General features: G+C 39.9%; 3 protein-coding genes, 1 long non-coding RNA gene and 1 pseudogene across 5 annotated transcripts; 1 reads left to right on the top strand and 4 right to left on the bottom strand.

Annotated features, from left to right (window-relative positions):
* Positions 1-1,789: 1,789 nt before the first annotated feature.
* Positions 1,790-2,734, bottom strand: LOC138322070 (uncharacterized). The gene has a single exon (XM_069266124.1). It carries the CDS (start codon positions 2,732-2,734, stop codon positions 1,790-1,792), a length of 945 nt encoding a protein of 314 aa, XP_069122225.1.
* A 1,285-nt stretch (positions 2,735-4,019) lies between these two features.
* On the top strand, positions 4,020-7,407 carry LOC138320459 (tripartite motif-containing protein 2-like). Its single transcript, XM_069263420.1, has 2 exons — positions 4,020-4,231; positions 4,505-7,407. The coding sequence occupies exon 2, from the start codon at positions 4,567-4,569 to the stop codon at positions 6,613-6,615; it is 2,049 nt and encodes a 682-aa protein (XP_069119521.1). The 5' UTR covers positions 4,020-4,231; positions 4,505-4,566; the 3' UTR covers positions 6,616-7,407.
* Positions 7,408-7,516: 109 nt separating this feature from the next.
* LOC138320460 (uncharacterized) lies at positions 7,517-19,954 on the bottom strand. Of its 2 annotated transcripts, XM_069263422.1 has the most exons (10): positions 19,823-19,954; positions 19,552-19,701; positions 13,081-14,553; positions 12,054-12,217; positions 11,645-11,704; positions 10,086-10,131; positions 9,743-9,792; positions 9,289-9,331; positions 8,469-8,559; positions 7,517-8,334 (listed from the first exon to the last, which is right to left on the bottom strand). In XM_069263422.1, exons 2-9 carry the CDS (start codon positions 19,615-19,617, stop codon positions 8,503-8,505), a joined length of 1,959 nt encoding a protein of 652 aa, XP_069119523.1. In that variant the 5' UTR covers positions 19,618-19,701; positions 19,823-19,954; the 3' UTR covers positions 7,517-8,334; positions 8,469-8,502. The 2 variants fall into 2 exon arrangements, with proteins under 2 accessions (XP_069119523.1, XP_069119522.1); XM_069263421.1 differs by having other exon boundaries at positions 7,517-8,559; positions 19,823-19,910.
* Positions 19,955-21,163: 1,209 nt separating this feature from the next.
* LOC138322069 (uncharacterized) lies at positions 21,164-23,147 on the bottom strand (annotated as a pseudogene).
* A 92-nt stretch (positions 23,148-23,239) lies between these two features.
* LOC138320458 (uncharacterized) lies at positions 23,240-24,573 on the bottom strand. The gene is made up of 3 exons (XR_011208190.1): positions 23,977-24,573; positions 23,574-23,653; positions 23,240-23,287 (listed from the first exon to the last, which is right to left on the bottom strand). It is a non-coding gene; the product is annotated as an uncharacterized lncRNA (long non-coding RNA).
* Between the last annotated feature and the right edge of the window lie 152 nt (positions 24,574-24,725).

The raw sequence follows: 24,725 nt of genomic DNA, 5'->3' as shown, positions 1-24,725 counted from the left end.
AAGCAGTTGTAGACATAGGCAACGGTGGTAGACATAGGCCGTGGTGGACATAGGCAACGGTGGTAGACATAGGCAGTGGTAGATATAGGCAGTGTTAGACATAGGCAACGGTGGTAGATAAAGGCAGTGGTAGACGTAGGCAGTGGTGGACATAGGCAGTGGTAGACATAGGTCGTGGTGGACATAAGCAACAGTGGTAGATATAGGCAGTGGTGGACATAGGCAGTGGTGGACATAGGCCGTGGTGGACATAGGCAACGGTGGTAGATATAGGCAGTGGTGGACATAGGCCGTGGTGGACATAGGCACCGGTGGTAGATATAGGAAGTGTGGCCAAGGCGGTGGTGGACATAGGCAACGGCGGTAGACATAGGCTGTGGTAGACATAGGCAACGGTGGTGGACATAGGCAGTGGTAGACATAGGCAGTGGTAGACATAGGAAGTGGTAGACATAGGCAACGGTGGTGGACATAGGCAGTGGTGGACATAGGCAACGGTGGACATAGGCAACGGTGGACATAGGCCGTGGTGGACATAGGCAGTGGTAGATATAGGCAGTGGTGGACATAGGCAGTGGTGGACATAGGCCGTGGTGGACATAGGCAGTGGTAGATATAGGCAGTGGTGGACATAGGCCGTGGTGGACATAGGCAGTGGTAGATATAGGCAGTGGTAGACATAGGCAGTGGTGGACATAGGCAGTGGTGGACATAGGCCGTGGTGGACATAGGCAGTGGTGGTAGACATAGGCAGTGGTGAACATAGGTCGTGGTGGACATAGGCAACGGTGGTAGACATAGGCAGTGGTGGACATAGGCCGTGGTGGACATAGGCAACGGTGGTAGACATAGGCCGTGGTGGACATAGGCCGTGGTGGACATAGGCAACGGTGGTAGACATAGGCAGTGGTGGACATAGGCCGTGGTGGACATAGGCAACGGTGGTAGACATAGGCCGTGGTGAACATAGGCCGTGGTGGACATAGGCAGTGGTGGACATAGGCAGTGGTGGACATAGGCCGTGGTGGACATAGGCCGTGGTGGTAGACATAGGCAGTGGTGGACATAGGCCGTGGTGGACATAGGCAACGGTGGTAGACATAGGCAGTGGTGGACATAGGCCGTGGTGGACATAGGCAACGGTGGTAGACATAGGCAGTGGTGGACATAGGCCGTGGTGGACATAGGCAACGGTGGTAGACATAGGCCGTGGTGGACGTAGGCAGTGGTAGATATAGGCAGTGGTAGATATAGGCCGTGGTGGACGTAGGCAGTGGTAGACATAGGCAACGGTGGTAGATATAGGAAGTGGTGGCCAAGGCGGTGGTGGACATAGGCAACGGTGGTAGACATAGGCTGTGGTAGACATAGGCAACGGTGGTGGACATAGGCAGTGGTAGACATAGGCAGTGGTAGACATAGGAAGTGGTAGACATAGGCAACGGTGGTGGACATAGGCAGTGGTGGACATAGGCAACGGTGGACATAGGCAACGGTGGACATAGGCCGTGGTGGACATAGGCAGTGGTAGATATAGGCAGTGGTGGACATAGGCCGTGGTGGACATAGGCAGTGGTAGATATAGGCAGTGGTGGACATAGGCAGTGGTGGACATAGGCAGTGGTGGACATAGGCAGTGGTAGACATAGGCAGTGGTAGACATAGGCAGTGGTGGACATAGGCCGTGGTGGACATAGGCAACAGTGGTAGACATAGGCAGTGGTGGACATAGGCCGTGGTGGACTTTGGCAGTGGTAGACATAGACCGTGGTGGACATAGGCCGTGGTGTTAGACATAGGCAGTGGTAGACATAGGCAGTGGTGGACATAGGCCGTGGTGGACATAGGCAACGGTGGTAGACATAGGCAGTGGTGGACATAGGCCGTGGTGGACATAGGCAACGGTGGTAGACATAGGCAGTGGTGGACATAGGCCGTGGTGGACATAGGCAACGGTGGTAGACATTGGCAGTGGTGGACATAGGCCGTGGTGGACATAGGCAACGGTGGTAGACATAGGCCGTGGTCGACGTAGGCAGTGGTAAATATAGGCAGTGGTAGATATAGGCCGTGGTGGACGTAGGCAACGGTGGTAGACATAGGCAGTGGTGGACATAGGCCGTGGTGGACATAGGCAACGGTGGTAGACATAGGCAGTGGTGGACATAGGCCGTGGTGGACATAGGCAACGGTGGTAGACATAGGCCGTGGTGGACATAGGCAACGGTGGTAGACATAGGCCGTGGTGGACGTAGGCAACGGTGGTAGACATAGGCAGTGGTGGACATAGGCCGTGGTGGACATAGGCAACGGTGGTAGACATAGGCAGTGGTAGACATAGGCAGTGGTAGACATAGGCAACGGTGGTAGACATAGGCAGTGGTGGACATAGGCCGTGGTGGACATAGGCAACGGTGGTAGACATAGGCCGTGGTGGACATAGGCAACGGTGGTAGACATAGGCCGTGGTGGACATAGGCAACGGTGGTAGACATAGGCCGTGGTGGACATAGGCAACGGTGGTAGACATAGGCAGTGGTGGACATAGGCCGTGGTGGACATAGGCAACGGTGGTAGACATAGGCTGTGGTAGACATAGGCAGTGGTAGACATAGGCAACGGTGGTAGACATAGGCAGTGGTGGACATAGGCCGTGGTGGACATAGGCAACGGTGGTAGACATAGGCCGTGGTGGACATAGGCAACGGTGGTAGACATAGGCCGTGGTGGACATAGGCAACGGTGGTAGACATAGGCCGTGGTGGTAGACATAGGCCGTGGTGGACATAGGCCGTGGTGGACGTCATCAACACTGGACACAACATCGAGTATTACTGTCCAGGAAAAACAATAACCCAGATTAATGCCGACCACTTAGCATAACGGAATGGATAAAACACTGTTTTGTTGGTTTCTTTAGTTACATCAATCCTGGGTAAATACATATCTCCGCAAAAACATATCGGTATGCCTTGATACTGATTTGTACCGAGAAATTAAAGGTCTCCTGCCGACATTCTTAAGTTCATCTGTACCCGAAATGACATGTATTGAACTGTTTCAGCCCGACAACTATGAAATCAATATTAAAAACTTTATTCATTTGTGATCACATTTTGTAAGTGGGCCACTGGATCTGTTGAATTGACAATAAATAGATAAACAAATAATTAAATAAAGTTGATAATTAAAGTTTATGTGTGGTTTAATGGGTGGATGAGTTAATAAAAGATGTTAGACGAAACCCTGGACGTTTTAGGGGAATTGGAAATATGAAGTATCGCGTTTTAACTGTCAATTACGTGGTGATCAAATTCATCGAATTCTGATGGCCTCTGTAAAATATATATACCAGATACAAAGTGAGTTCGTTTACAACTGATTTTACCCATATTATAACAATATATTGGTCTTGTATACATACGACATAATTGTATTAGCATCGATCAAACACTGTTATTACATACCATAGACCGTGGGATTGTGAGGGAATGTTACAAATATTACTGTATGGTTTACTATATTTCGAGACGTATTGTAGGCTGTGGACATTCAAATCCCATACAACAGTGATATGAATGAAAGATGTCACTGCCAAATGTATAAAACTATGTACACAACGGAAATATTACCTTGAGTCGATTACTCATAAACTTTATTTCCAATAGTGTAATACATCATTGATTTAGTAAACTTACCGGTAGACGAGATCCCGTTTCTCACCTGTACGCGTATTAACTTACCTGTGCTTGTGTCACTTGATAATACCTACTCCGTCAACATACCTGTTGGTTTCTAAAGCATCGTCGCCCATACTGAAAGGCAATCATTACCGTACCTCAATCACAAAACCGTTAAAAGGCAATTCAACAAAACCTTTACATCTATAAATTATTACTCCCGATCTAAATTGAAAGCGCGACCGTGTGTTGTATGTATGTGATTTTACATGAGAAAAGACGCGTTCCGCAGTTAGACATCTATTGCATTAAAATTCTATTGAGGAAATAGTTTAGCGGGATCAATGTTTATGTGTTTTGTCCTGCCGCTAGGACAACGGTGTTCTTACATATGGTATTACAGGTGCTTTAACTGGGGATCCGTACATACTTACATTGTTATTGTAACTTCTGGTTGTAGAATGTGTTACTGATGTTGGAGTGAAGAATTTCAATCGTCAGAAGGCCTGGGAATTTTCACGGTCACATTATATTCAAGTGTACGTTCAAAGGCAAGTCACAGTTGTTTGCTGTTTGCTGGTTTTGATCGATAAACTTTGTTCCTAGTACAATCAAATATGTGATCGTATATCTAATTAATCTCATATGTTATTTAACAGATTTTCAAATATGGACTATTGCATAAGAAAAGATAGTGTACTATCATTCTAACAATAGCCATACTTAGTAAGAATACGAAATCAAAATAATGTACAACCATTTGTTCATTGTTTTTTGACATCATTAGTATTCTAATCCTAATGCTTTTGCGTTTTTATTAACAGAGAAGGAATATTTCCAGGACCACAACCATATTGTGTGTGAAATTGGTGGATTTTTACCAGTGATGGCGAAGAACAGTCCCAAAGCGGTAGAGAAATTCCTTGCGTGTGGCCTCTGTTCCAACTGGTTCAAGAAGCCGAGAAGTCTGCCATGTCTTCACTCCTTCTGCGAGAACTGTCTCTCAAAACACATAATTAGTTCAGTTTCCAAAGGTGAAGTCACAAACAGATCTGCCTCCAACGCGAAAGAGTTCAACTGTCCTCTCTGCGAAAAAGTGATCACGGATGACAAATTTAGCAAACTTCCTCCAAACCAGTGGGTGAATGAATTTCCTGTCAACAAGTTTCTATTAGACTTGCTTGATATTGAGAAACTGAAAAAGGGAGATAAGTCATGTGGTCCGTGTAATAGGAATGGCGAGGAGTCGACAATCACTTCCTGGTGCAAGGAATGCCGGGATGGTCTGTGTGATAATTGTGCCAAAGTCCACAAAGGGATGCGTGTTTCCATGGAGCATACAGTGCTCACACGAGCTGATTATATGAAGCAGATGGACCTTCTGAAGGAATATCAGGAGCCGTGCAGAAAACATCCAGGGAAGACACTGGACATGTACTGTATGTTTGAAAGAGAGCTTTGCTGTCCGAATTGCGTAGCAGAAGAACACAGAAGATGTGAAAAGGTTGTGCCAGTTTCTGAAGCAGCACAGAAAATCAGGACCGAGCGAGAGCCAGCCTTTCTTTCCGATTCACTAGAGCAGTATATCAAACATATCGATCGAACCATGGCAGATAGAGACAGTCATACCAAGAAGTTAGAGGTCACAAAGAAAAGTATGACAGAAGAGTTTGCTAATATACGCATCGAGATCATCAATCTTCTTGATAACATGGAGAAGGCGGCGAAGCGTGAACTTAATCAAATACATGGAGACGAAACAGCGCAGGCGCAGAAAGAAATAAAGAAATGTAAATCAATGAAAGAAGCTGTGACCAATGCACAAGTCTTACTGAAGATGGCCGAGGAGCATGGTAGCGATTCCAGACTGATGAACACTTTAGAGATGATCCGAAAGGAATGTTTCTGGTATGAGGAGGACATGGGGAGGGTAAGAACAAAGCTACAAGACTGTGACTACGACTTCGAGAAGGACCACACCATCGACAACATGAGGCGTACTGTCCAACAGCTCGGTAGAATCAGCGTGAAACACGTCCCGTCTAAGCTGCCACCATTCCCTAACATCGTGACCTTTGATCGGGCCGAGCAATCCAAACTTAACAAGTCTACTCTCTCCCTCCGCGGACGACGAATCGAACTACTGAGGACATTCGAGGGGAAGCAAAACAACGACATGGCAGAGTGCTGGCACACTGGAGCAGCCTTCCTCGGGGACGGGAGGCTTGCCTTGGTGGACAGGCAGAACAAGAAGCTGAAGATCTACAACAAGAGCTATCGCGTTCAGCATACATTCCCTCTGTCCTCTAAACCATGGGACGTCACTTTGGTCAGCGGTAATGAAATTGCTGTGACACTTCCCGAGGAATACGCAATCATGGTTCTGGCTGTGGAGGATGAAATAGCACAGACAGATTACTTCACGACGGATGAGAGATGCTATGGGGTAGCGTTCGCCAGGGGGAAATTCTTCACACTTTGTTATGACGGAGATCCACCGGCATTGAAGATCATTGACTCAGACGGGAAAGAGATAGCTGCTATTTCGCATGACGACAATGGGAGGCCGCTCTTTTCCAGACCGATCTATGTCACAGCAAACTCGTCGGGGACGTTGGTCTATATCTCGGATGAGAGACGCGGATCCATTACCACCCTGTCGGAGGTCCAGCAGTATTCCTTCCATTATTCTTGTCTGGAGGTGAGCCATGCCGCGGGTATCGACGTCGACCAAGCAGGAAACCTCTACGTCTGCCGAAATCACGCCAAGAGTGTGCAGATGGTTTCACCGGACGGTGACAGATTAAGGACCCTCGTGGCCCGGGATAAGATTTCCTACCCCCGGGCTGTCGCCTATGACCCGACTGATGAGAGGTTGGTGGTCACACAAGGTGACAAAAGTGCAGTTAAAGTGTTTCAATTCATGGCTTCATAACTCAGTCCCTAAAGTTGTATTGTATTAAACAGAGGATCCAGATATAGTGCAGTGTCATTAACATCGGCAACAATGGCAACAATGCAAAATGTCTATTGTACGTATATTGTTGGTTTTCGTCCACATGTTTCACTGGCTGTCGGAGAAATTGAGCAAGCATATAATAGGTCAACAAGTTAAACAGTTCTTTTAGACAATATGAAATCCTTGAACTATAAGACGGACAGAGGCCATCTTTGATCCAATCATGAAATGATATCGGTATTGGTTCGTCCCTTTTACACATCAAATGATAAGAGTTTTAACTGCGTTCAGAGGTAACACGTCTTACCCTGATCATGATCAGTCTGTGTGCTGTTTTCCAATTGATTATAGATGTTTAAGCTGTGAAATTCATTTTGTAAGTGCTGCAATTTGTTTTCAAATCTTAGCTGGCAGGTGGAAGGTCCTGTGCCAGTTATATTATTGATTAGTTACTAGAAGTCGTTCCAATCCCCGTACAGAATTATATCATAGAATAAATATTTACCTACCTGTTACACTGGAGTGTATAAGATCTGTATGCTAAGTTATGTAACTGAAATGGCATCATCGTCGCGATGGATGTTTTCTGTGACATTAATATTTCCTTGTACTAGAATGTTTGCTCCGAATATATCTAATAAAATGTAGTAAATACTAGACGAAGACATTATTATCATGACTGTCACTGGCTTGAAATCTGACAATTCCTATCAAAAGTTTCGAAGGATATGATTAAATTTCTTTGGTATCATTTAGTGTTTGCATTATTGAAATAGTTCAAAAATTTTCGTTGGATATGGAATATGGGAAAGTAAACTTTCAATGAGTGACTAAAAATTGATGTTCATAGTCTATAGAATGAAACAAACGCTATCAATACTACATTGTAATTATTTATTAAAATCAACAGACAATATTTAAAATAGCTTCAATGTATAAAGACATTGTCACATCAGCAGATGTGTACAGATACACACGATGTACATAACTATACTTGATTATATGGTAGTAACATTGTGGGCTATTCCAATCATCTTATCTCGAGTCAAGGTGCTGGAGTATCACTTACTGGAACGGCAATTTCAAGAATAAATACAATGCCAAACGTATTATTCTCATGCTTTTAAAAGGTCGAGGCTAAATGAAACTGTCCAATCTACCATATAAGATATTGTTTCTATTTTTATAACAAGCCTTGCTCAATTACAAATACCTTAGCCTTGCTATATGAAGTCTCAATGACCACTATCAGGAATCTTTTATAAAATCAGAAAACAAACGAAACTGTGGACTTTAATGGATTTGATGTAGATTAATCTCAAGTGTAATACAAAATATTAAAACAAAATATACTTCATGCAATATCAGGGTTTTGTGAAATCCTAGGAATCTTGCTGAATTCACTTCAAACAAAAGCGTTGTGGTCAATTTAGAAGGTTTGGAATCAGTGGTCAATTTGTGTCAGGAGCACCAGTTTATTCCAATCAACAACCAACTCAATGTTGATCATATAATGTATAGTCTATAGGTTAGTCTGCCACAGCATCACCCAGCCACTTCAGGTCAATGTTGATCACATGATGTATAGTTTATAGGCTAGTCTGCCACAGCATCACCCAGCCACTTCAGGTCAATGTTGATCACACGATGTATAGTTTATAGGCTAGTCTGCCACAGCATCACCAGCCACTTCAGGTCAATGTTGATCACATGATGTATAGTTTATAGGCTAGTCTGCCACAGCATCACCCAGCCACTTCAGGTCAATGTTGATCAAATGATGTATAGTTTATAGGCTAGTCTGCCACAGCATCACCAAGCCACTTCAGGTCAATGTTGATCACATGATGTATAGTTTATAGGCTAGTCCATCACAGCATCACCAAGCCACTTCAGGTAAGGAGGGTTGCCATTGTCAATCTGAAACATAACACATTACTCATTACAGGTGTGAAAACAATATATTGTATGTATTATTGCACTCAATTATCCTCTAGATTTCATGACTCTGTTTTCTCACCTTCTTAAATTCTTATCACATTACTTCTGTGTAGTGTATTCGATAAATTCCATAAAGATATGCTATAATCATAATATCTAGAGCTTATCTAAAGTTAGGTATGGTAGAATATGATATATATTTTACCAGGTTAGTGCTGTGCACATCATAGAACATCCTCGATATTTCATGGGTTACTATCACTGTTGATATATCTACCCCTGGACTATGTAGTAGTTAATCTGAAAACAGTTCAGGAGAAAAAATGGCCATTCATAGGCACATAGACACTTCGTTTGGTGATAAGAGATAGTGACGTCCAACTTCAAATCCACACATCGCACTGTTATTTGATCATTTTGCTGCACATCAAAGTACCAAACTAGCTGTCTCATTTATTGTTGAACATAGAGCCTTCCATTTTACTATGACATAACCCAGTGGTGGATATAATGACAGTGATAATAACCCCTGGAATATCAAATACTATTACAGAAATGCATGAGGCAAAATGTATCTTGCTATATTGAGATGCTATATGCATTCAAAGTATCAAATCGAAAAGGGAAAATAAAATAATTACTATTTGTTATACATTAAACCAATTTAACATGCATGTCTTCCCCTTCTAAAGCTAACCAGGTACTGACCTTTGAACTTATCACCTCTGCCACATCATACGGGTGGTTTTCCCTGTAAAATATAAAACACAACAAATGATATCGTTGTCTCTCTTACCATTCAGTAAAATGTTGTTTTTCTCCTGCATATATTATCATGAAAATATTTTCAAAGTCTTAATAAACAAAACATAACAACAATGAAAATGTGCCTTATACAAGATTGTTTGTGTATTTTTAAGCTATTAAAGGATATTATGGCTTTAAATGATGGAGGATAAGAAATAAAAAGGTTTTAGAAGCAAGCACCTGGAAAATTACCTGATAAGGCCCTGAACCAGTGCCCAAAAGATAAAAGGCTTTGGTGGTAGAATGTTTTACATGTAACATAGGATTCAATACAAATTGTTTTAACTTTCCATAATAACGCTATAAATCTATTTCTGGGGATTCCTATGAATCGTAACCACCACTCTGTACTCACTTTATATACTTGCTGAGATCATCAACCTTGGACGTACGTGTTTTAATCATCTGAAAAGTTCACATTCACAATCAGTTTTGTTTTTTTTATAAATTTTAAATTACTGAGGAAGATAAGTACCTTTAATAGGTATAATTTTATTACACATCAAAATAGATTTACTTGAATACATAAATCATTTGTATGTTTTTTTTAGCTCAGAAGCATTACTACGCACATACACTATTGAAATGCATTAAAAAAGAGCACATTTATTTAACTCTAAAATCACAACTTACAAGATTAACATATAACAATATAGAGCTGCAAATTTATAATTAATTATTTCTAGATATGTAATTACCATAATTAGTTCTGGGTCCTCATTGACTTTACCTTCCCATTCATACCTGTAGAGAAACAAAGGATGTCATCACTTCCATAACATGATATAGACAGGGTTACAGATATGTGCTTGCCACTGTTAAGTTGGTTGACATACAAGCAATTAATTGGATAGCAATCTGCAAAGATATGAAAGAGTTATAATACATTCTTATTATCATAATTTCCTTGTTTACTTTGTTTACCTTACAATATCTTTAACAGTAGATTGGTGGTTTAGACTAACATCCTATGAACAGCCGATTTAAGGATGTCTCCCCTGTATGCTGTGTGTGCCTTGTATGTTGTGTGTGTGTGCTCTGTATGCTGTATGTTGTGTGTGTGTGCCCTGTATGCTGTGTTGTGTGCCCTGTATGTTGTGTGTGTGCCTTGTATGTTGTGTGTTGTGTGCCCTGTTTGCTGTGTGTTGTGTGTGTGCCCTGTATGCTGTGTGTTGTGTGTGTGCCCTGTATGCTGTATGTTGTGTGCGTGCCATGTATGCTGTGTTGTGTGTGTGTGTTGTGTGTGTGTCCTGTATGTGTGTGTGCCGTGTATGCTGTGTGTTGTGAGTGTGCCCTGTATGCTGTGAGTTGTGTGTGTGTCCTGTATTCTGCGTGTGTACTCTGTATGCTGTGCCCTGTATGCTGTGTTGTGTGTGTGCCCTGTATGCTGTATGTTGTGTGCGTGCAATGTATGCTGTGTTGTGTGTGTGTGTTGTGTGTGTGTCCTGTATGTGTGTGTGCCCTGTATGCTGTGTGTTGTGTGTGTGTCCTGTATGCTGTGAGTTGTGTGTGTGCCCTGTATTCTGCGTGTTGTGTGTGCGCCCTATAAGCTGAATGCTGTGTGTGTGCCCTGCATACTTTGTGTGTACTCTGTATGCTGTGTTGTGTGTGTGCCCTGTATGCTGTGTGTTGTGTGTGTGCCCTGTATGCTGTGTGTTGTGTGTGTGCCATGTATGCTGTGCTGTGTATGTGCCATTTATGCTGTGCGTGTGCCCTGTATGCTGTGAGTTGTGTGTGTGCCCTGTATGCTGTGTTGTGTGTGTGCCCTGTATGCTGTGTGTTGTGTATGTGCCCTGTATGCTGTGTGTTGCGTGTGTGCTCTGTATGCTGTGTGTGTGCCCTGCATGCTGTGTTGTGTGTGTCCTGTATGCTGTGTGTGCCCTGTATTCTGTGTTGTGTGTGTGCCCTGTATGCTGTGTGTTGTGTGTGTGCCCTGTATTCTGTGTTGTGTGTGTGTGCCCTGTATTCTGTGTTGTGTGTTTGCCCTGTATGCTGTGTGTTGTGTGTTTGCCCTGTATGCTGTGTGTTGTGTGTGTGCCCTGTATGCTGTGTTGTTAGTGTTAAGTGTGTCCATGTTTTTGAGAGACTGTGGTATGTTCGTGATGCGACTCTTTGTAATAGTATCAAACTATATGATTATTTAAGGTTGGTTTTGTATTAGACAAAATCCTGAGACTTTCCTAGGCATCAACCTCTACCTATTCCAGCCAGCTGGATACCAGTGATGATGAGGACAGCTACATTATGATATACTTACACCGAGACGACTTGTGGAATGATGTTAACACAGGCAGCTAGTTTCCCCTGTACTATCCCACTGCAATGTGATGTTAAAATCTTAACGTCAGTCTCAACATGGTAACAATAGTATATGTTCTGAGTATTAGAATGAGCACATAACATGTTTAAGTTAACTAATGCTGGAATGTGTCTCTCTGTTCTGTTTGTCAAACTAAACAATATTTGACATTGACAGGACATCAGTATACTTTATATCAATACCGCAAACTGGTTTGATTTGACAAATACGAATTTGAAAATTACTTGATTCATGAAATTACAATGTGGTTCATTAACCAATTAAGAACTTTTTCTCATTTGTAAAATTCACTATCAATTTCATGCTACATTAATGATGATGAAATTTGCTATCTGGTACAGCTTACTGTGAGAGTTTTTTGGCCACATCCATGCTCGGTACCGTGACGAAAGCCATGGAATGCGTACCGGGAACATACTCTTCACTGGTAGTAGCTGGTGGCTCACTCATTGTACTGATTACAGTCTCACAGGCACCTAGTAGATGGGGCGACAACAGGTCCAGTGCCACCTATCAAATACAACAGTATATAGACAAATGAAAATATCTTCATCAGTTTTGTGAACATTTGACTTTTTTACTTCAGCAAGTGACTAAACAACCATCAAGTTCTGATGTAATGGTATAAACTTAAATCAATGACGTTTTACTTTAACGCTAAATCTGTGATCAATCCTACAAATAAATGGTAATATAATTGGCTATGTAAAGCTCATAAAATGAGATTGTCTGCATAGCTCTGGCATCTACATAGACCATCATACACAATAGTAAAAGTGAGTTATGCAAACAATTTGAGATAATTCCCAAGAAGCTTAAATGTAAATGTAAGTTCCCAGTTTCCCAAAAAATGGTACTCTCTGTGCATAAGGGTATTTTATACTGTGTATCCGGTCATTTTCATATGGATGTTTTCAAAAATTGCAGGACGTTGTTTTGGTTGCAAAAAAATGATCTGTGAAACAATAAGTAAATAAGATGTACTCATCTAGTCAGATATTTCAAGCTAAGTAAATTTTCTCATCATCAGTCAAATTCAATAATAGAAAAAAAAAGCAACAACATAAACATAATATTGCCTTCAAATAGTATTGTAATATTATTGTAGGTGACATGGAACTATTCCATGGCTCATTGAGCATTAAGTCAGAAAAAATTAAAGAGAAAAGAAGAATATGAGGCGGTGATTTACTGGACTCTCCGAAATGAGTCCTGAACTCATGATTTTCCTGTGGGACAACCTTGTTAGAACTCACTACATAATTATTTCTATTTATACTCAGACTCCAATTTGAAAATAAATGTTCTGGACTCTCTTTACATATTCCCATATAATATTTATTACAATTTCTTGTATCAATTGTAACACATACATCTTGTGGTGGAACAACACACTCCTCAGTTTCTTCGGTCAATTGTTGTATATTCACATCATAGTCTATATGGCTTCTCATATCATCTTCTTCTTCAGACGACAACAATTCACCTTCAGATAAATCTCCAACATCTGATTCCTGATCGGAAATGTTTGTCTCTTCCACTTCAAGAACTAAACTCATTCTAATTTTCTTTGATGGAGGTTTCTTCCCTTTCTCCTTTATGTCTATTTTCCCTTTTGCTTTCCTTTTCGTTTTCCCTTTTGCTGGTAAACACTGAGTAGCGACTGGTTGCAGTGTCATCTGACTTAGCGGGTAAAGACCAGTTTGTTTAAATCCCAGCTTTATATTTGCTGGAGACAGTGCATTACTGTAAGCCCGACAAGCTATTTCCCCTATGCTGTTACAAGTGATGAAGCTCTCTCCTTCAAAAGTCTGTAAATTTTTTTCACATTCTGATTCATACATCTCCGCAAGTGGTCCGAAGCAGGAATGCTTTTCGACATCTAATACATGTGACATATGAAGTGGAAGAACAAAGAGAATAATATTGTGAGCCTTCGCCCATTCGATGACGGAGAGGGAAATATATGACCGGAATCCATCATACAACATTAAAATGTACTGTCCACGTTTCCTACAATCCTCTGTGTATTTCAGAAAGTGATCCTCTATGTAGCTCTGAAAGAGCTGTGTGTCCATAGCACCAGTCTCCGTCACCTCACCATTGGTCCCCGCAGAACATCCCGTCAAAAGTTCCTTCTTCATGCGTTTTCCTGGAAACACAAAGTACGGAGGAATCCGCATTCCCTTAGCGTTCCCACAGCTGATTAAAGTGACTGTTGAGGAAGTGCAGTCTGAAGAGGTAGATGGACCTTTAGTATCAGAGGACTGTATAGGACTATCCGTATCAATCAGGGACATCTCATTAACATTGTATACACACTGGGGTTTATTTGACAATTTATACTCCTTCATGATATTTTCCAGTAATGTGTGATATGATGTTACAACATCTGGACTTGCTGCTTTTTCACATAGATCTGTCAGAGTTCTGACTTTACCTAAAGTAGGCAGGTTCGGCCAGCGTGACTTCAGTTTATAAAACCATTTCATTGACAACGGTTTCTCTTCATCTCTAACTCCTAGATGCACAGCATATTGTGAAGCAATGCGAACGATTTCAGCTCGAATATATTCAAACCCGAGTTTGGACATCATAATAAGGTAATCAGCAAAAGTCTTTTCTTCCATCTCCGACATCAATGGCGGGGGCCCAGACCCGGTACATTCTGGGTTAATCACTGCTCCACTCAATCGATGCCGAAGGGTTGCCTCGGGAACTTTAAATTTGATGGAAGCTTGATTGATGTTGCATTCTCCATTTTTTACAGCCTTGTATGCATTAGATATAGCCTCCGGTGAATACTGGCGATACTTGGTCTTTTCGGCGGGTACACGTTGGGGCATCTGTAGGGAAAAGAAATTCAGTAATACAATGCATTTAGGAGATCAGATATTGTACTTATTGCTTTTTAGCAAACTGTAAACTTAAAAGCAGTGATGAAATGATATATGTAACATAGCAACTTATGTGACTTCATTTCATACTGGGATAATATTTATTCAAAATTTATAATAGTGTGTATACAAATTGTAAACAATAAATAAAAAAATCTTTATCTTCATACTCACTGCCGTGTCATCTTTTTATCTGACCTTGCGGGTAGGTTGTGCTTGCGAGCGCAACGTCATACTTATTTGAGAAAACGATGTGAATTGTGCTCACAAAATAATGGCATAACAATTGATGCCTACCCGCAAGGGAGCTAACTCTGTAATATGCAAAGATGGAATAGATAAACACAGAAGAGTGGTACATTTAAGCCGTCCCCATATACTTTTTAAGCAAAGAAAATGAAGAACGTGTTGGGAATCGGTTGTAAAATCATTATCGATGATTGGTCTAGGACAACCTACTAATTATCTATGTTATATTCGGATACTGTTTAGAGAAAACTCTCCTATATTTAATAAACCTTTTAATTTCTCTCTCTAAAGAAGAAAAGAAAAGATGAATTAATAGTAAGAATTGATTTTTTTTTTTATTAAAATTTTAATTATTGTATATCTAACATGTCTAAGGCATTTTGAAATGTGGTTAGTCAGAACAGAATAAAATAAGCATGAGTTGTCTCCCATTTTAACAATTGATATAGAGGTTACACAATGAGTGGTTGTTGAATATTGAATTTATTCCACACGAGTGAGTTATTTTTTAAAAATTAAAAAAGACACAAGCTTTAGCGAGTGTGGAATAAATTCAATATTCAACAACCACGAGTAGTGTGACCTGTTTCTACCACAATAATAGTTTTAGCCGATAGAAATACGGCAGGGATACGGTAACGTGTATTTACCGAAATATGCAAATAAGGTGTAGTAATATTTTCATCAACAAAAAGACTCTAATTAGTATTCAAAAGTCATTGTTTGATAAAGAATCCGTCGATATCAAATTCTTCTAATTGGGAACATCTTCAGGGTCAAATAATACTCATTTAACGTCTTAATGAGTTCAAATCTTCAAAATTGCTTCCAGAAAATAAAACTCAATGTCGGACTACATGTATACATGTAAAAGCATTCGCACGACATGCCATCGTCTATTTCCCGCCAGATAATCATCAAGCCATTACTGTCAAGATCAAGTTTGTTTCATACACGTTAAAACTACGAAACTTATCAGTAAAATTCTTGTCCGGCAAGATGTATAATTAGTACTAAAGGTCAATCTAACATGTATGAAAACGTCACATATTTTGACACAATGACCACGGCGCAAACGCTTCCCAACAGCAGTTTTGGACGTTGACAATGATGACGTGACACTGGGAAAGAAGTAGTTCGGTCAATCGGACAATCATTACCTTTCATAATCGATAGTCTTCAGGAAAATCATAAACGATCGATCATCGATTAAAATCAAGAATAATTGTTGACAACTTCGATTCATATCGTATTATAGTGATAACAACACTCAATCTTCTATTTCTCGCCATGCTGTATTCCAACAACCGGAAGTACATATAATTGTAACAAGAGGCCCATGGGCCTTAACGGTCATCTGACTATTAGTACAATACAACATAGCCATTTAAAGATTTTAGCCTATTCGACCCCTGTGACCTTGATTGAAGCTCAAGGTAATTCATTTGAACAAACTTGGTAGCCCTTCATCCCAGCATGCTACATGCCCAATATCAGTACCCTTTCCGGGCCTTCTGGTTCTTGAGAAGAAGTCATTTAAAGATTTTAGCCTATTTGCCGCCTGTGACCTTAAATGAAGATCAAGGTCATCCATTTGAATAAACTTGATAGCCCTTCATCCAAGCATGCTACATGCCCAATATCAGTACCCTTGGCCTTCTGGTTCTTGAATAGAAGTCAATTAAAGATTTTAGCCTATTCGACCCCTGTGACCTTGATTGAAGCTCAAGGTAATTCATTTGAACAAACTTGGTAGCCCTTCATCCCAGCATGCTACATGCCCAATATCAGTACCCTTTCCGGGCCTTCTGGTTCTTGAGAAGAAGTCATTTAAAGGTTTTAGCCTATTTGCCGCCTGTGACCTTAAATGAAGATCAAGGTCATCCATTTGAATAAACTTGATAGCCCTTCATCCAAGCATGCTACATGCCCAATATCAGTACCCTTGGCCTTCTGGTTCTTGAATAGAAGTAAATTAAAGATTTTAGCCTATTTGACTCCAGTGACCTTGAATGATAATCAAGGTCATTCATTTGAACAAACTTGGTAGCCCTTCATCCCAGCATGCCACAGGCCTAATATCAGGTCTCTAAACCTTTTCATTATTCACAAGATGTTGTTTAAATGATTATAGCATATTTGACCCCTATGACCTTGATTGACGGTCAAGGTAATTCATTTGAACAAACTTGGAAGCCCTTCATCCCAGCATTCTACATGGCCAATATCAGTACCCTGGACCTTCTGGTTCTTGAGAAGAAGTCATTTAAAGATTTTAGCCTATTTGCCGCGTGTGATCTTAAATGAAGATCAAGGTCATCCATTTGAATAAACTTGGTAGCCCTTCATCCAAGCATGCTACATGCCCAATATCAGTACCCTTGGCCTTCTGGTTCTTGAATAGAAGTCATTTAAAGATTTTAGCCTATTTGACTCCCGTGACCTTGAATGAAGATCAAGGTCATTCATTTGAACAAACTTGGTAGCCCTTCATCCCAGCATGCCACAGGTCTAATATCAGGTCTCTAAACCTCTTCATTATTCACAAGATGTTGTTTAAAGGATTATAGCCTATTTGACCCCTGTGACCTTGAATGAAGGTCAAGGTCATTTATTTGAACAATCTTTGTAGCCCTTCATCCCAGCATGTCACAGGCCCAATATCAATACCCTGGGCCTTCTGGTTCTTGAGAAGAAGTCGTTTAAAGATTTTAGCCTATTTGACCCCCGTGACCTTGAATGCAGGTCAATGTCATTTATTTGAACAAACTTGGTAGCCTTTCATCCAGCATGCCACAGGCCTAATATCAGGTCTCTAGGCCTATTAGTTATTCAAAAGAAGTTTATTTGAACAAACTTGGTAGCCCTTCATGTGTCACTGTTGTTATATCTACACATGAGCCCTGTGTCACTGTTGTTATATCTACACATGAGCCCTTCATGTGTCACTGTTGTTATATCTACACATGACCCCTGTGTCACTGTTGTTATATCTACACATGAGCCCTGTGCCACTGTTGTTATATCTACACATGAGCCCTGTGCCACTGTTGTTATATCTACACATGAGCCCTGTGCCACTGTTGTTATATCTACACATGAGCCCTGTGCCACTGTTGTTATATCTACACATGACCCCTGTGCCACTGTTGTTATATCTACACACATGACCCCTGTGCCACTGTTGTTATATCTACACATGAGCCCTGTGTCCACTGTTGTTATATCTACACATGACCCTGTGTCACTGTTGTTATATCTACACATGACCCCTGTGCACTGTTGTTATATCTACACATGAGCCCTGTGTCACTGTTGTTATATCTACACATGAGCCCTGTGTCACTGTTGTTATATCTACACATGAGCCCTGTGTCACTGTTGTTATATCTACACATGACCCCTGTGTCACTGTTGTTATATCTACACATGACCCCTGTGTCACTGTTGTTATATCTACACATGACCCCTGTGTCACTGTTGTTATATCTACACATGACCCCTGTGTCACTGTTGTTATATCTACACATGACCCCTGTGTCACTGTTGTTATATCTACACATGACCCCTGTGTCACTGTTGTTATATCTACACATGACCCCTGTGTCACTGTTGTTATATCTACACATTCTGTCAATAATATATAGTATAAATATGTAAAAATATATTTATATATATAATTAAACTATATATTATTGATAGAAAGTCAAAGTCCTGCGGGCTGAGTATACTGTAATCCAATAATATTAGATGACATTATTGAGAAACTTCTGATGTGCAATATCGACATGACGTAATCATCATAAGTGTCTCTTCGTGCTTATAGGCCTACCACTAACATTGTCAATTTGTTGGCCTACTGTACATAGGGATCTAAGAATTGGTTACAGATTATATAATCATGGACCCATCAGCCTGCCTTAAGACCATTTGTAGACATCTCAACAGTTGTATATCATTTGAATAGTAACGGCGAAATTCATATATAGATGTACATCAACCTCCCGAGAAGAGAGACTTTTATAGCCGGCCAATGAGATGTCAGCGGATACCTCACTCATGCATATTATATCGGCTACACAGACAGTATGAATTTTAATTAGATGATTTTCAAGAGGCTAGAGAGTTACCATAATGCTTGTCATAATGTAGCTGCGATGACCTATCTCTGAACGACGAACAGAAGATTTCTGCCGTGAACGGAGTGGAGGCAGGGTATGATTATTCGTTCTAGTCATAATGTGGCTTAAATTGTCTTAATGACTGCGCTTTGTATAGATGTGTAGGATGATTTTGAAAGGAAAATCATCGCTCTTTCCAACACAGTAGTATCTTTTTATAGCCGCTAAATGTAGGCGAGTTACATATTTGGAGTCTAAAAGGACTTGCCAACGTTAACCATGCAGAGTATGATTTTTATCGTTTTTTAATCTAGACCTCTAAAACATCTGAAAATCATATGGTCTTAGGGCACTCTGGTGGGTCCATGATTATATAATCTGTAACTAATTCCCAGATCCCTGTGCTACTGTACAGTACAGTTTAGTGAGGGTTGGGGGGGTTTACAGTAAGCTTAGAGGTCACCAGTTTCGACGGATTGTGTTCAGCGTGTGACAGTCTAGATTTTGGCCTACATCATTTGTAAACAAATGTATTTCAAAAGCTGAATTGAAAATACAACATCATCGTAACAATTACCTGTTTATGTCGCATTCTGTAGGTACGTGGAAGACATGCAAGATTCTTCAACGGGTTCAGGAACATTTGTTTGGTGCGCAGAATCTACGGGAAGTCGCTTTCGTCGAAACCGGAGATTCCGTCAAAACAGGGCATTGTGGTCACATGGTGCTGCAGAAAATTAAAATGAAGTAGACTAGCCTAATTATTATGAAATATATTTACCACAATTAATACAACTGTCGCTCCACACCACAGTAAAAAGTACTTCGTTCGTGTAGCTAACATGTACCAATAAGGAACAGGGCATGTGCTTGCTCGCTCGATGTAGGCCTATCAGGCGGCTCTAAACTGGAAAGCGGGGGCTTAAAGGGGAATAACTCCCATACAGTAATTATTCCGCCCACAAAAAATGTCAAATTTCAAAAAGTACTGAAAAGTTAGTGCCATCGAATATTTAAAAAAAATATGTTGTTCAACATTTTCACATTACACACTTTACGAAGATTTATGAAAAAGAATGCTACATAATTGAAATGAATCTATTTATAGAGTTTGATTTAAATAGGAGAGTTTCGAGTTAGCCCGGATCCGACAACCTTTCGTATATTAGTCAATACTTCCGGTAAAAATTTAGGCCCTCATAACTTCCGGTTTTCGGACATTCTCCTACCCGTTCATCACTTGAGAAACAAAAACGAAGTTTTAGTTATATTACAACACCGACTTATTGTTGATCGTGTTAAAATGGCGTCAGATTACGATTTTCACAGCTGGAATGTGCCTGAATTGAAGATTTTTTACAAGTAAAGGGTATTTCATGCAGTTTGAGTAGGAAACACGAATTACGAATTGTTACGTTTTGTGCGAGTTAGCTTTTGAACTGAAGTTCGAGACAATGATATCGCCAGATAACTATGAGCAGATCGATGAAAAACAGTGGTAACACGTGAAGATACGGTTGTGGTTCCAGAACTGTCTAATGTAACTGGTTGATCTGCGACTAAACTTATAAAAGGAAAACACATTTTAATGAGTGATTGATATCTGCATCTGTCAATAAACGTGTTTATGGTTTGTCATACTGTCTGTGACGTTAATTTTTTTCTCAGCTGGTCATTTGGACAAGTAAACCCCAGAGTTTTACTAGTTCGACGATTTAATTACTCGTCCAAATCAAAAAATTAAATATACAGCTGTTTTGTTTTCAGCACATCAGTCATGATCAGTTTACAATTTTGACCCAAATTACAGTCTGGATGCATTCCTGAATGCAAATTTTCATAAATTGATGAATCCACACTGAAATAATCTCCTACATAATGCAGTCAAAATGTGTTGAAAAATGAAGTTGACCACCGCTCTTCATGTAAATATAATATTTACCGATTTTAATCGGGTTGGAAGCCACAGTCCAATTGGACTAGTTCATTACAATTAGCACTAGTCCAGCTGTAAAATTACTGGTCGTGGGCATCGGACTAGTGCTTAAAGTCACAGACTGGTCATATGTATGTATAATGCAATAATCTGTACATCAGAGGAGGAAGTATTATTGAGATTTACTTGATTTTATCTCCATTAATAATTTACTGGCGGAAAATTTGAAAGTGATAAAAGAGTATCAAACATATAAACATTGATGTATTTATTAATGACAGACTTAGATCAATAATTTGGTCAAGTTGATATATGGCATATAATGTTCTAGACATGATATGGTTTTGTTCAGTTTGATGTCCTATTAACAGACAGGGTCATGTAAGGACATACCTGGTGGGTTGGTTGAGGAAAGCCGGAGTACCAGAGAAAAACCACCAATTAGCGGTCAGTACCTGCCAACTGCCCCACATGGGATTCAAACTCGCGACCCAGAGGAGGGCTTGTAATATGTCACAAGACATCTTAACCAATCACGATCGACCACCGAAGGCCCTCAAGACTTGATAATTAATACTCTCAACAACTTATGGCTGACAAATGTTGTTATATTACATTGACAATATAATACTCAATACTGTAACAAAGAAATTGTGACTAAAAGACAAAAATAGATGAACACCATCTTTTAATAAATGCACTCTGATGTGACATTTAAGTACCAGGTAACATGCAGTGTGAAAATGAATTTTGACACTTTTTCTCATACATGTAAAATTACAATTATGCAAGATCAATTTTCTTACAAGTACTTTTATTCTTTTTGTCATAACTTGACTTCAGATAAAAAATTATTATGTTGTACAGAATTAATATAAGCTACCATGCGTGGAATGAAATTATTTTATTATTTTTTGTCTACAAAAAAGACATGGTCATAGCTTATCTACTTCTTGACTAATGGTTTCTGTAAATTACACATAAATGCATAAACTTTCAACATCTGATTTGTCAATGGTTTCAGACTAAGAGGCATAGTGTATTAGACAAAATGTGAAAATTCTTTAGACGGTCTATTGCCCTCTCCACATGAATTCGAAGACGAGCTATATTCCTTGCTTTAACAATATCACTACTGTTCAACCGTTTACTTTTACCCCACTTACACTTTTTTGTGAAAGGTGGAATTACGAGTTTAGCTTGCTGCTTCAATAACAAGTCCCTAATATGAGGAATCCTCGGTCAGCCATGACCTCTTCACCTGGCCGAATGCTGTTTAAAAATCCACTAGCTCTGGTAATATATCTGTCAGAAAAGTTTCCTCCCCATAAGGAAGAGACAAACGAAAAAGCACCAGATGGTGTTATAGCAACAAGGGCTTTATAAGTATTGTGATGTTTATAAGAACTGTAGGTCTGTGACTGAGCAGTTGGAGATTGGGTTTTATCAATGAAAAATTCTGTACAGTCAATGATACAAACTGTATCTGGCATGAACATTTTCACAGGCTTTGATGATAGTCATTTGAGTAGTGGAGAAACAACGCAATATATGAAATTTATCCATGTTGTGAAAATTTGAGACACTCTACTGCTGGATATTCCAAAAATGTCAACAAGAAAGAAAGTGAATACTGCCAGTCTAAGTCGCACAAGTGTCAAAATAAACTCCTCATATCTTGTATGTTTCCTTTGTGGTCCACTTTTTTTCAAATCTGGGTTCTTCTGGTAGGAAGAATCTGCAGAAGACTTTTGGCCTGACCAGTACTTGAGAGTTGGTGATGCACTATCCAGGATATCTGTGGACAAAAATGATGTATGAAACTATATATACTTAGTACATACAATGTACAAATGTAGATATATAATTTCTCCTCTGATGTCTTAGGATTGTACATAAAAAGTTACAGTATATATACCATGTAACGGTAATACATAACAAGAAAACACACTCAAATAGCATGGAGTTAACAAATGCAAGGATTCTGTTTGTATTAATGAACATGGATTTCTGTGATTTTATTACATCATGTAATTATTATACCTTTGTGTGATCAAAAGTATTAATTATAGAGAGCATTACATACTGAAAAACCCTTTCAACCTCCTGTTTGTGGGTATGCCGGTGTATCTCCTTATGGATTGGTCATCCTTGTTCACCTTTTCAATGAACAGATCCCACGTCAACTTATCTGGATCTTCAAACTTTTGCTGTAATCCCTCCAGTCCTCCATAGTGAGGCTAGTCTGTGTCCAGTTATCACACTGCTCAGGATTTGAAATGGAACCATTGCTGTCTACATAATCATGGTCTAGTGGGACTGACACTGAAAAGAGACCCATTGCTGTCTACATAATCATGGTCTAGTGGGACTGACACTGAAAAGAGACCCTAAATTGTGTAATTCCTTCCTTCACTGAAATCTCTTCAAATTAAAAGCACAGAATAAAAAACCAGCTATAACCAAAGCATTAAAAGTATTTGTATATTGTTATATCCACATGAAACACAACATGTCTGTTAGACAAGATATACATATTTGAACAGTATTCATTCATCAGAACTCAAAAAACATTATTTACATGAGTTGTCAATCTGAATAAAATGCAAATCTTCAATATACACTCAGATTTAAAGGGTCACATTTTCATGTTATCAACTTACCTCTCTCAAAACCAACATCTATCACAATCGATAATTATCTCCTCTCTAGCAACTGCCATAAACACTGAAGTGTGTTCATCCTACAAGGAATAAAAAAACTAATTATGTGGCTTCACTAAAACATTAACATTTTTTTCTGGGAAATCTTGTGTTAATTGCACATGAATCACCTATACAAATACTATACTATTTTATATACATGTACATGTACTGTTAGTTTACATTGTATATATAAAACTTTATTCTACCAACCCCAGTAAACCGCATATTTCTTTTCAAAGGAATACAGTTTTTGAAACATTTAAAGTGATGTTTTAAAACTAGTAGGCATAACATATGTTTGAGTTTTGTTTCACCAAAGTGATTATAGGCTACAAACCATAGGAATGTAATATCAACTAACCATAATATGCGGATCTGGTAGGCTACTACACTGTGTCTCAGTTTCAGCATCATCTTGTCCTCCCACATCAATTAACTCCTCCTTAGATCTTCACCTGCCTCTTCATGGACGCTGCTGAAAGCCTGATATTCCTTGCTTGCTTGTAATTGTTGTAGGAAAACCATGTCGGATACGGGTTTTCAGCAGTCGGTAGACCATCAACAAAGTGTCTGGAGCAAATACGATTATGGTGATGGGTCATAATCCTGGCGACGTAATAACTCTAGCTTAGCCATCGCCTCCTTCCTTTCGGGTCGTTTTTTTCCTTTTTCGAGTTGGGAATAGATAAAATTTCACATCTGACATACATCCATACCTCCCAAGTTTTATGTCAGAAAAACAGCCTTCTGCAGCGCAATAGTACCGTGTTCTCGGCGTTGACATCTTCGAAGCGTCCCAGACAACGAAAACCGGAAGTTGTTGGGGCCTAAATTTTTACGAAATCACGTGACCCTTGCGTTTAAAAATCAGAAAGGAGACGGAATCCGGAGCAACTCGAAACTCTCCTATTTTAAGATTATTAGGCTAGATCTAATATATCAGCTCAGAAGTCATTTTTTTTCCTAAGACTATTTTTAACATGTGTTAAACCCCCCCCCCCCCCCCCAAAAAAAAAAAAAAAACATCTTTTAACCAGATATGTTTTAAAAGATTTTTTGGAATTCTTCGAATCATCAATTGTTTATGTAACCTTGATTTTGAGATTCTTC

Source organism: Argopecten irradians, chromosome 4 (genome assembly GCF_041381155.1).
Source record: "Argopecten irradians isolate NY chromosome 4, Ai_NY, whole genome shotgun sequence".
Classification (NCBI taxonomy): Eukaryota; Metazoa; Mollusca; class Bivalvia; order Pectinida; family Pectinidae; genus Argopecten; species Argopecten irradians.
The sequence above is the reverse complement of the archived record's forward strand: the minus strand, read 5'-3'. Positions and strand labels throughout refer to the sequence as shown.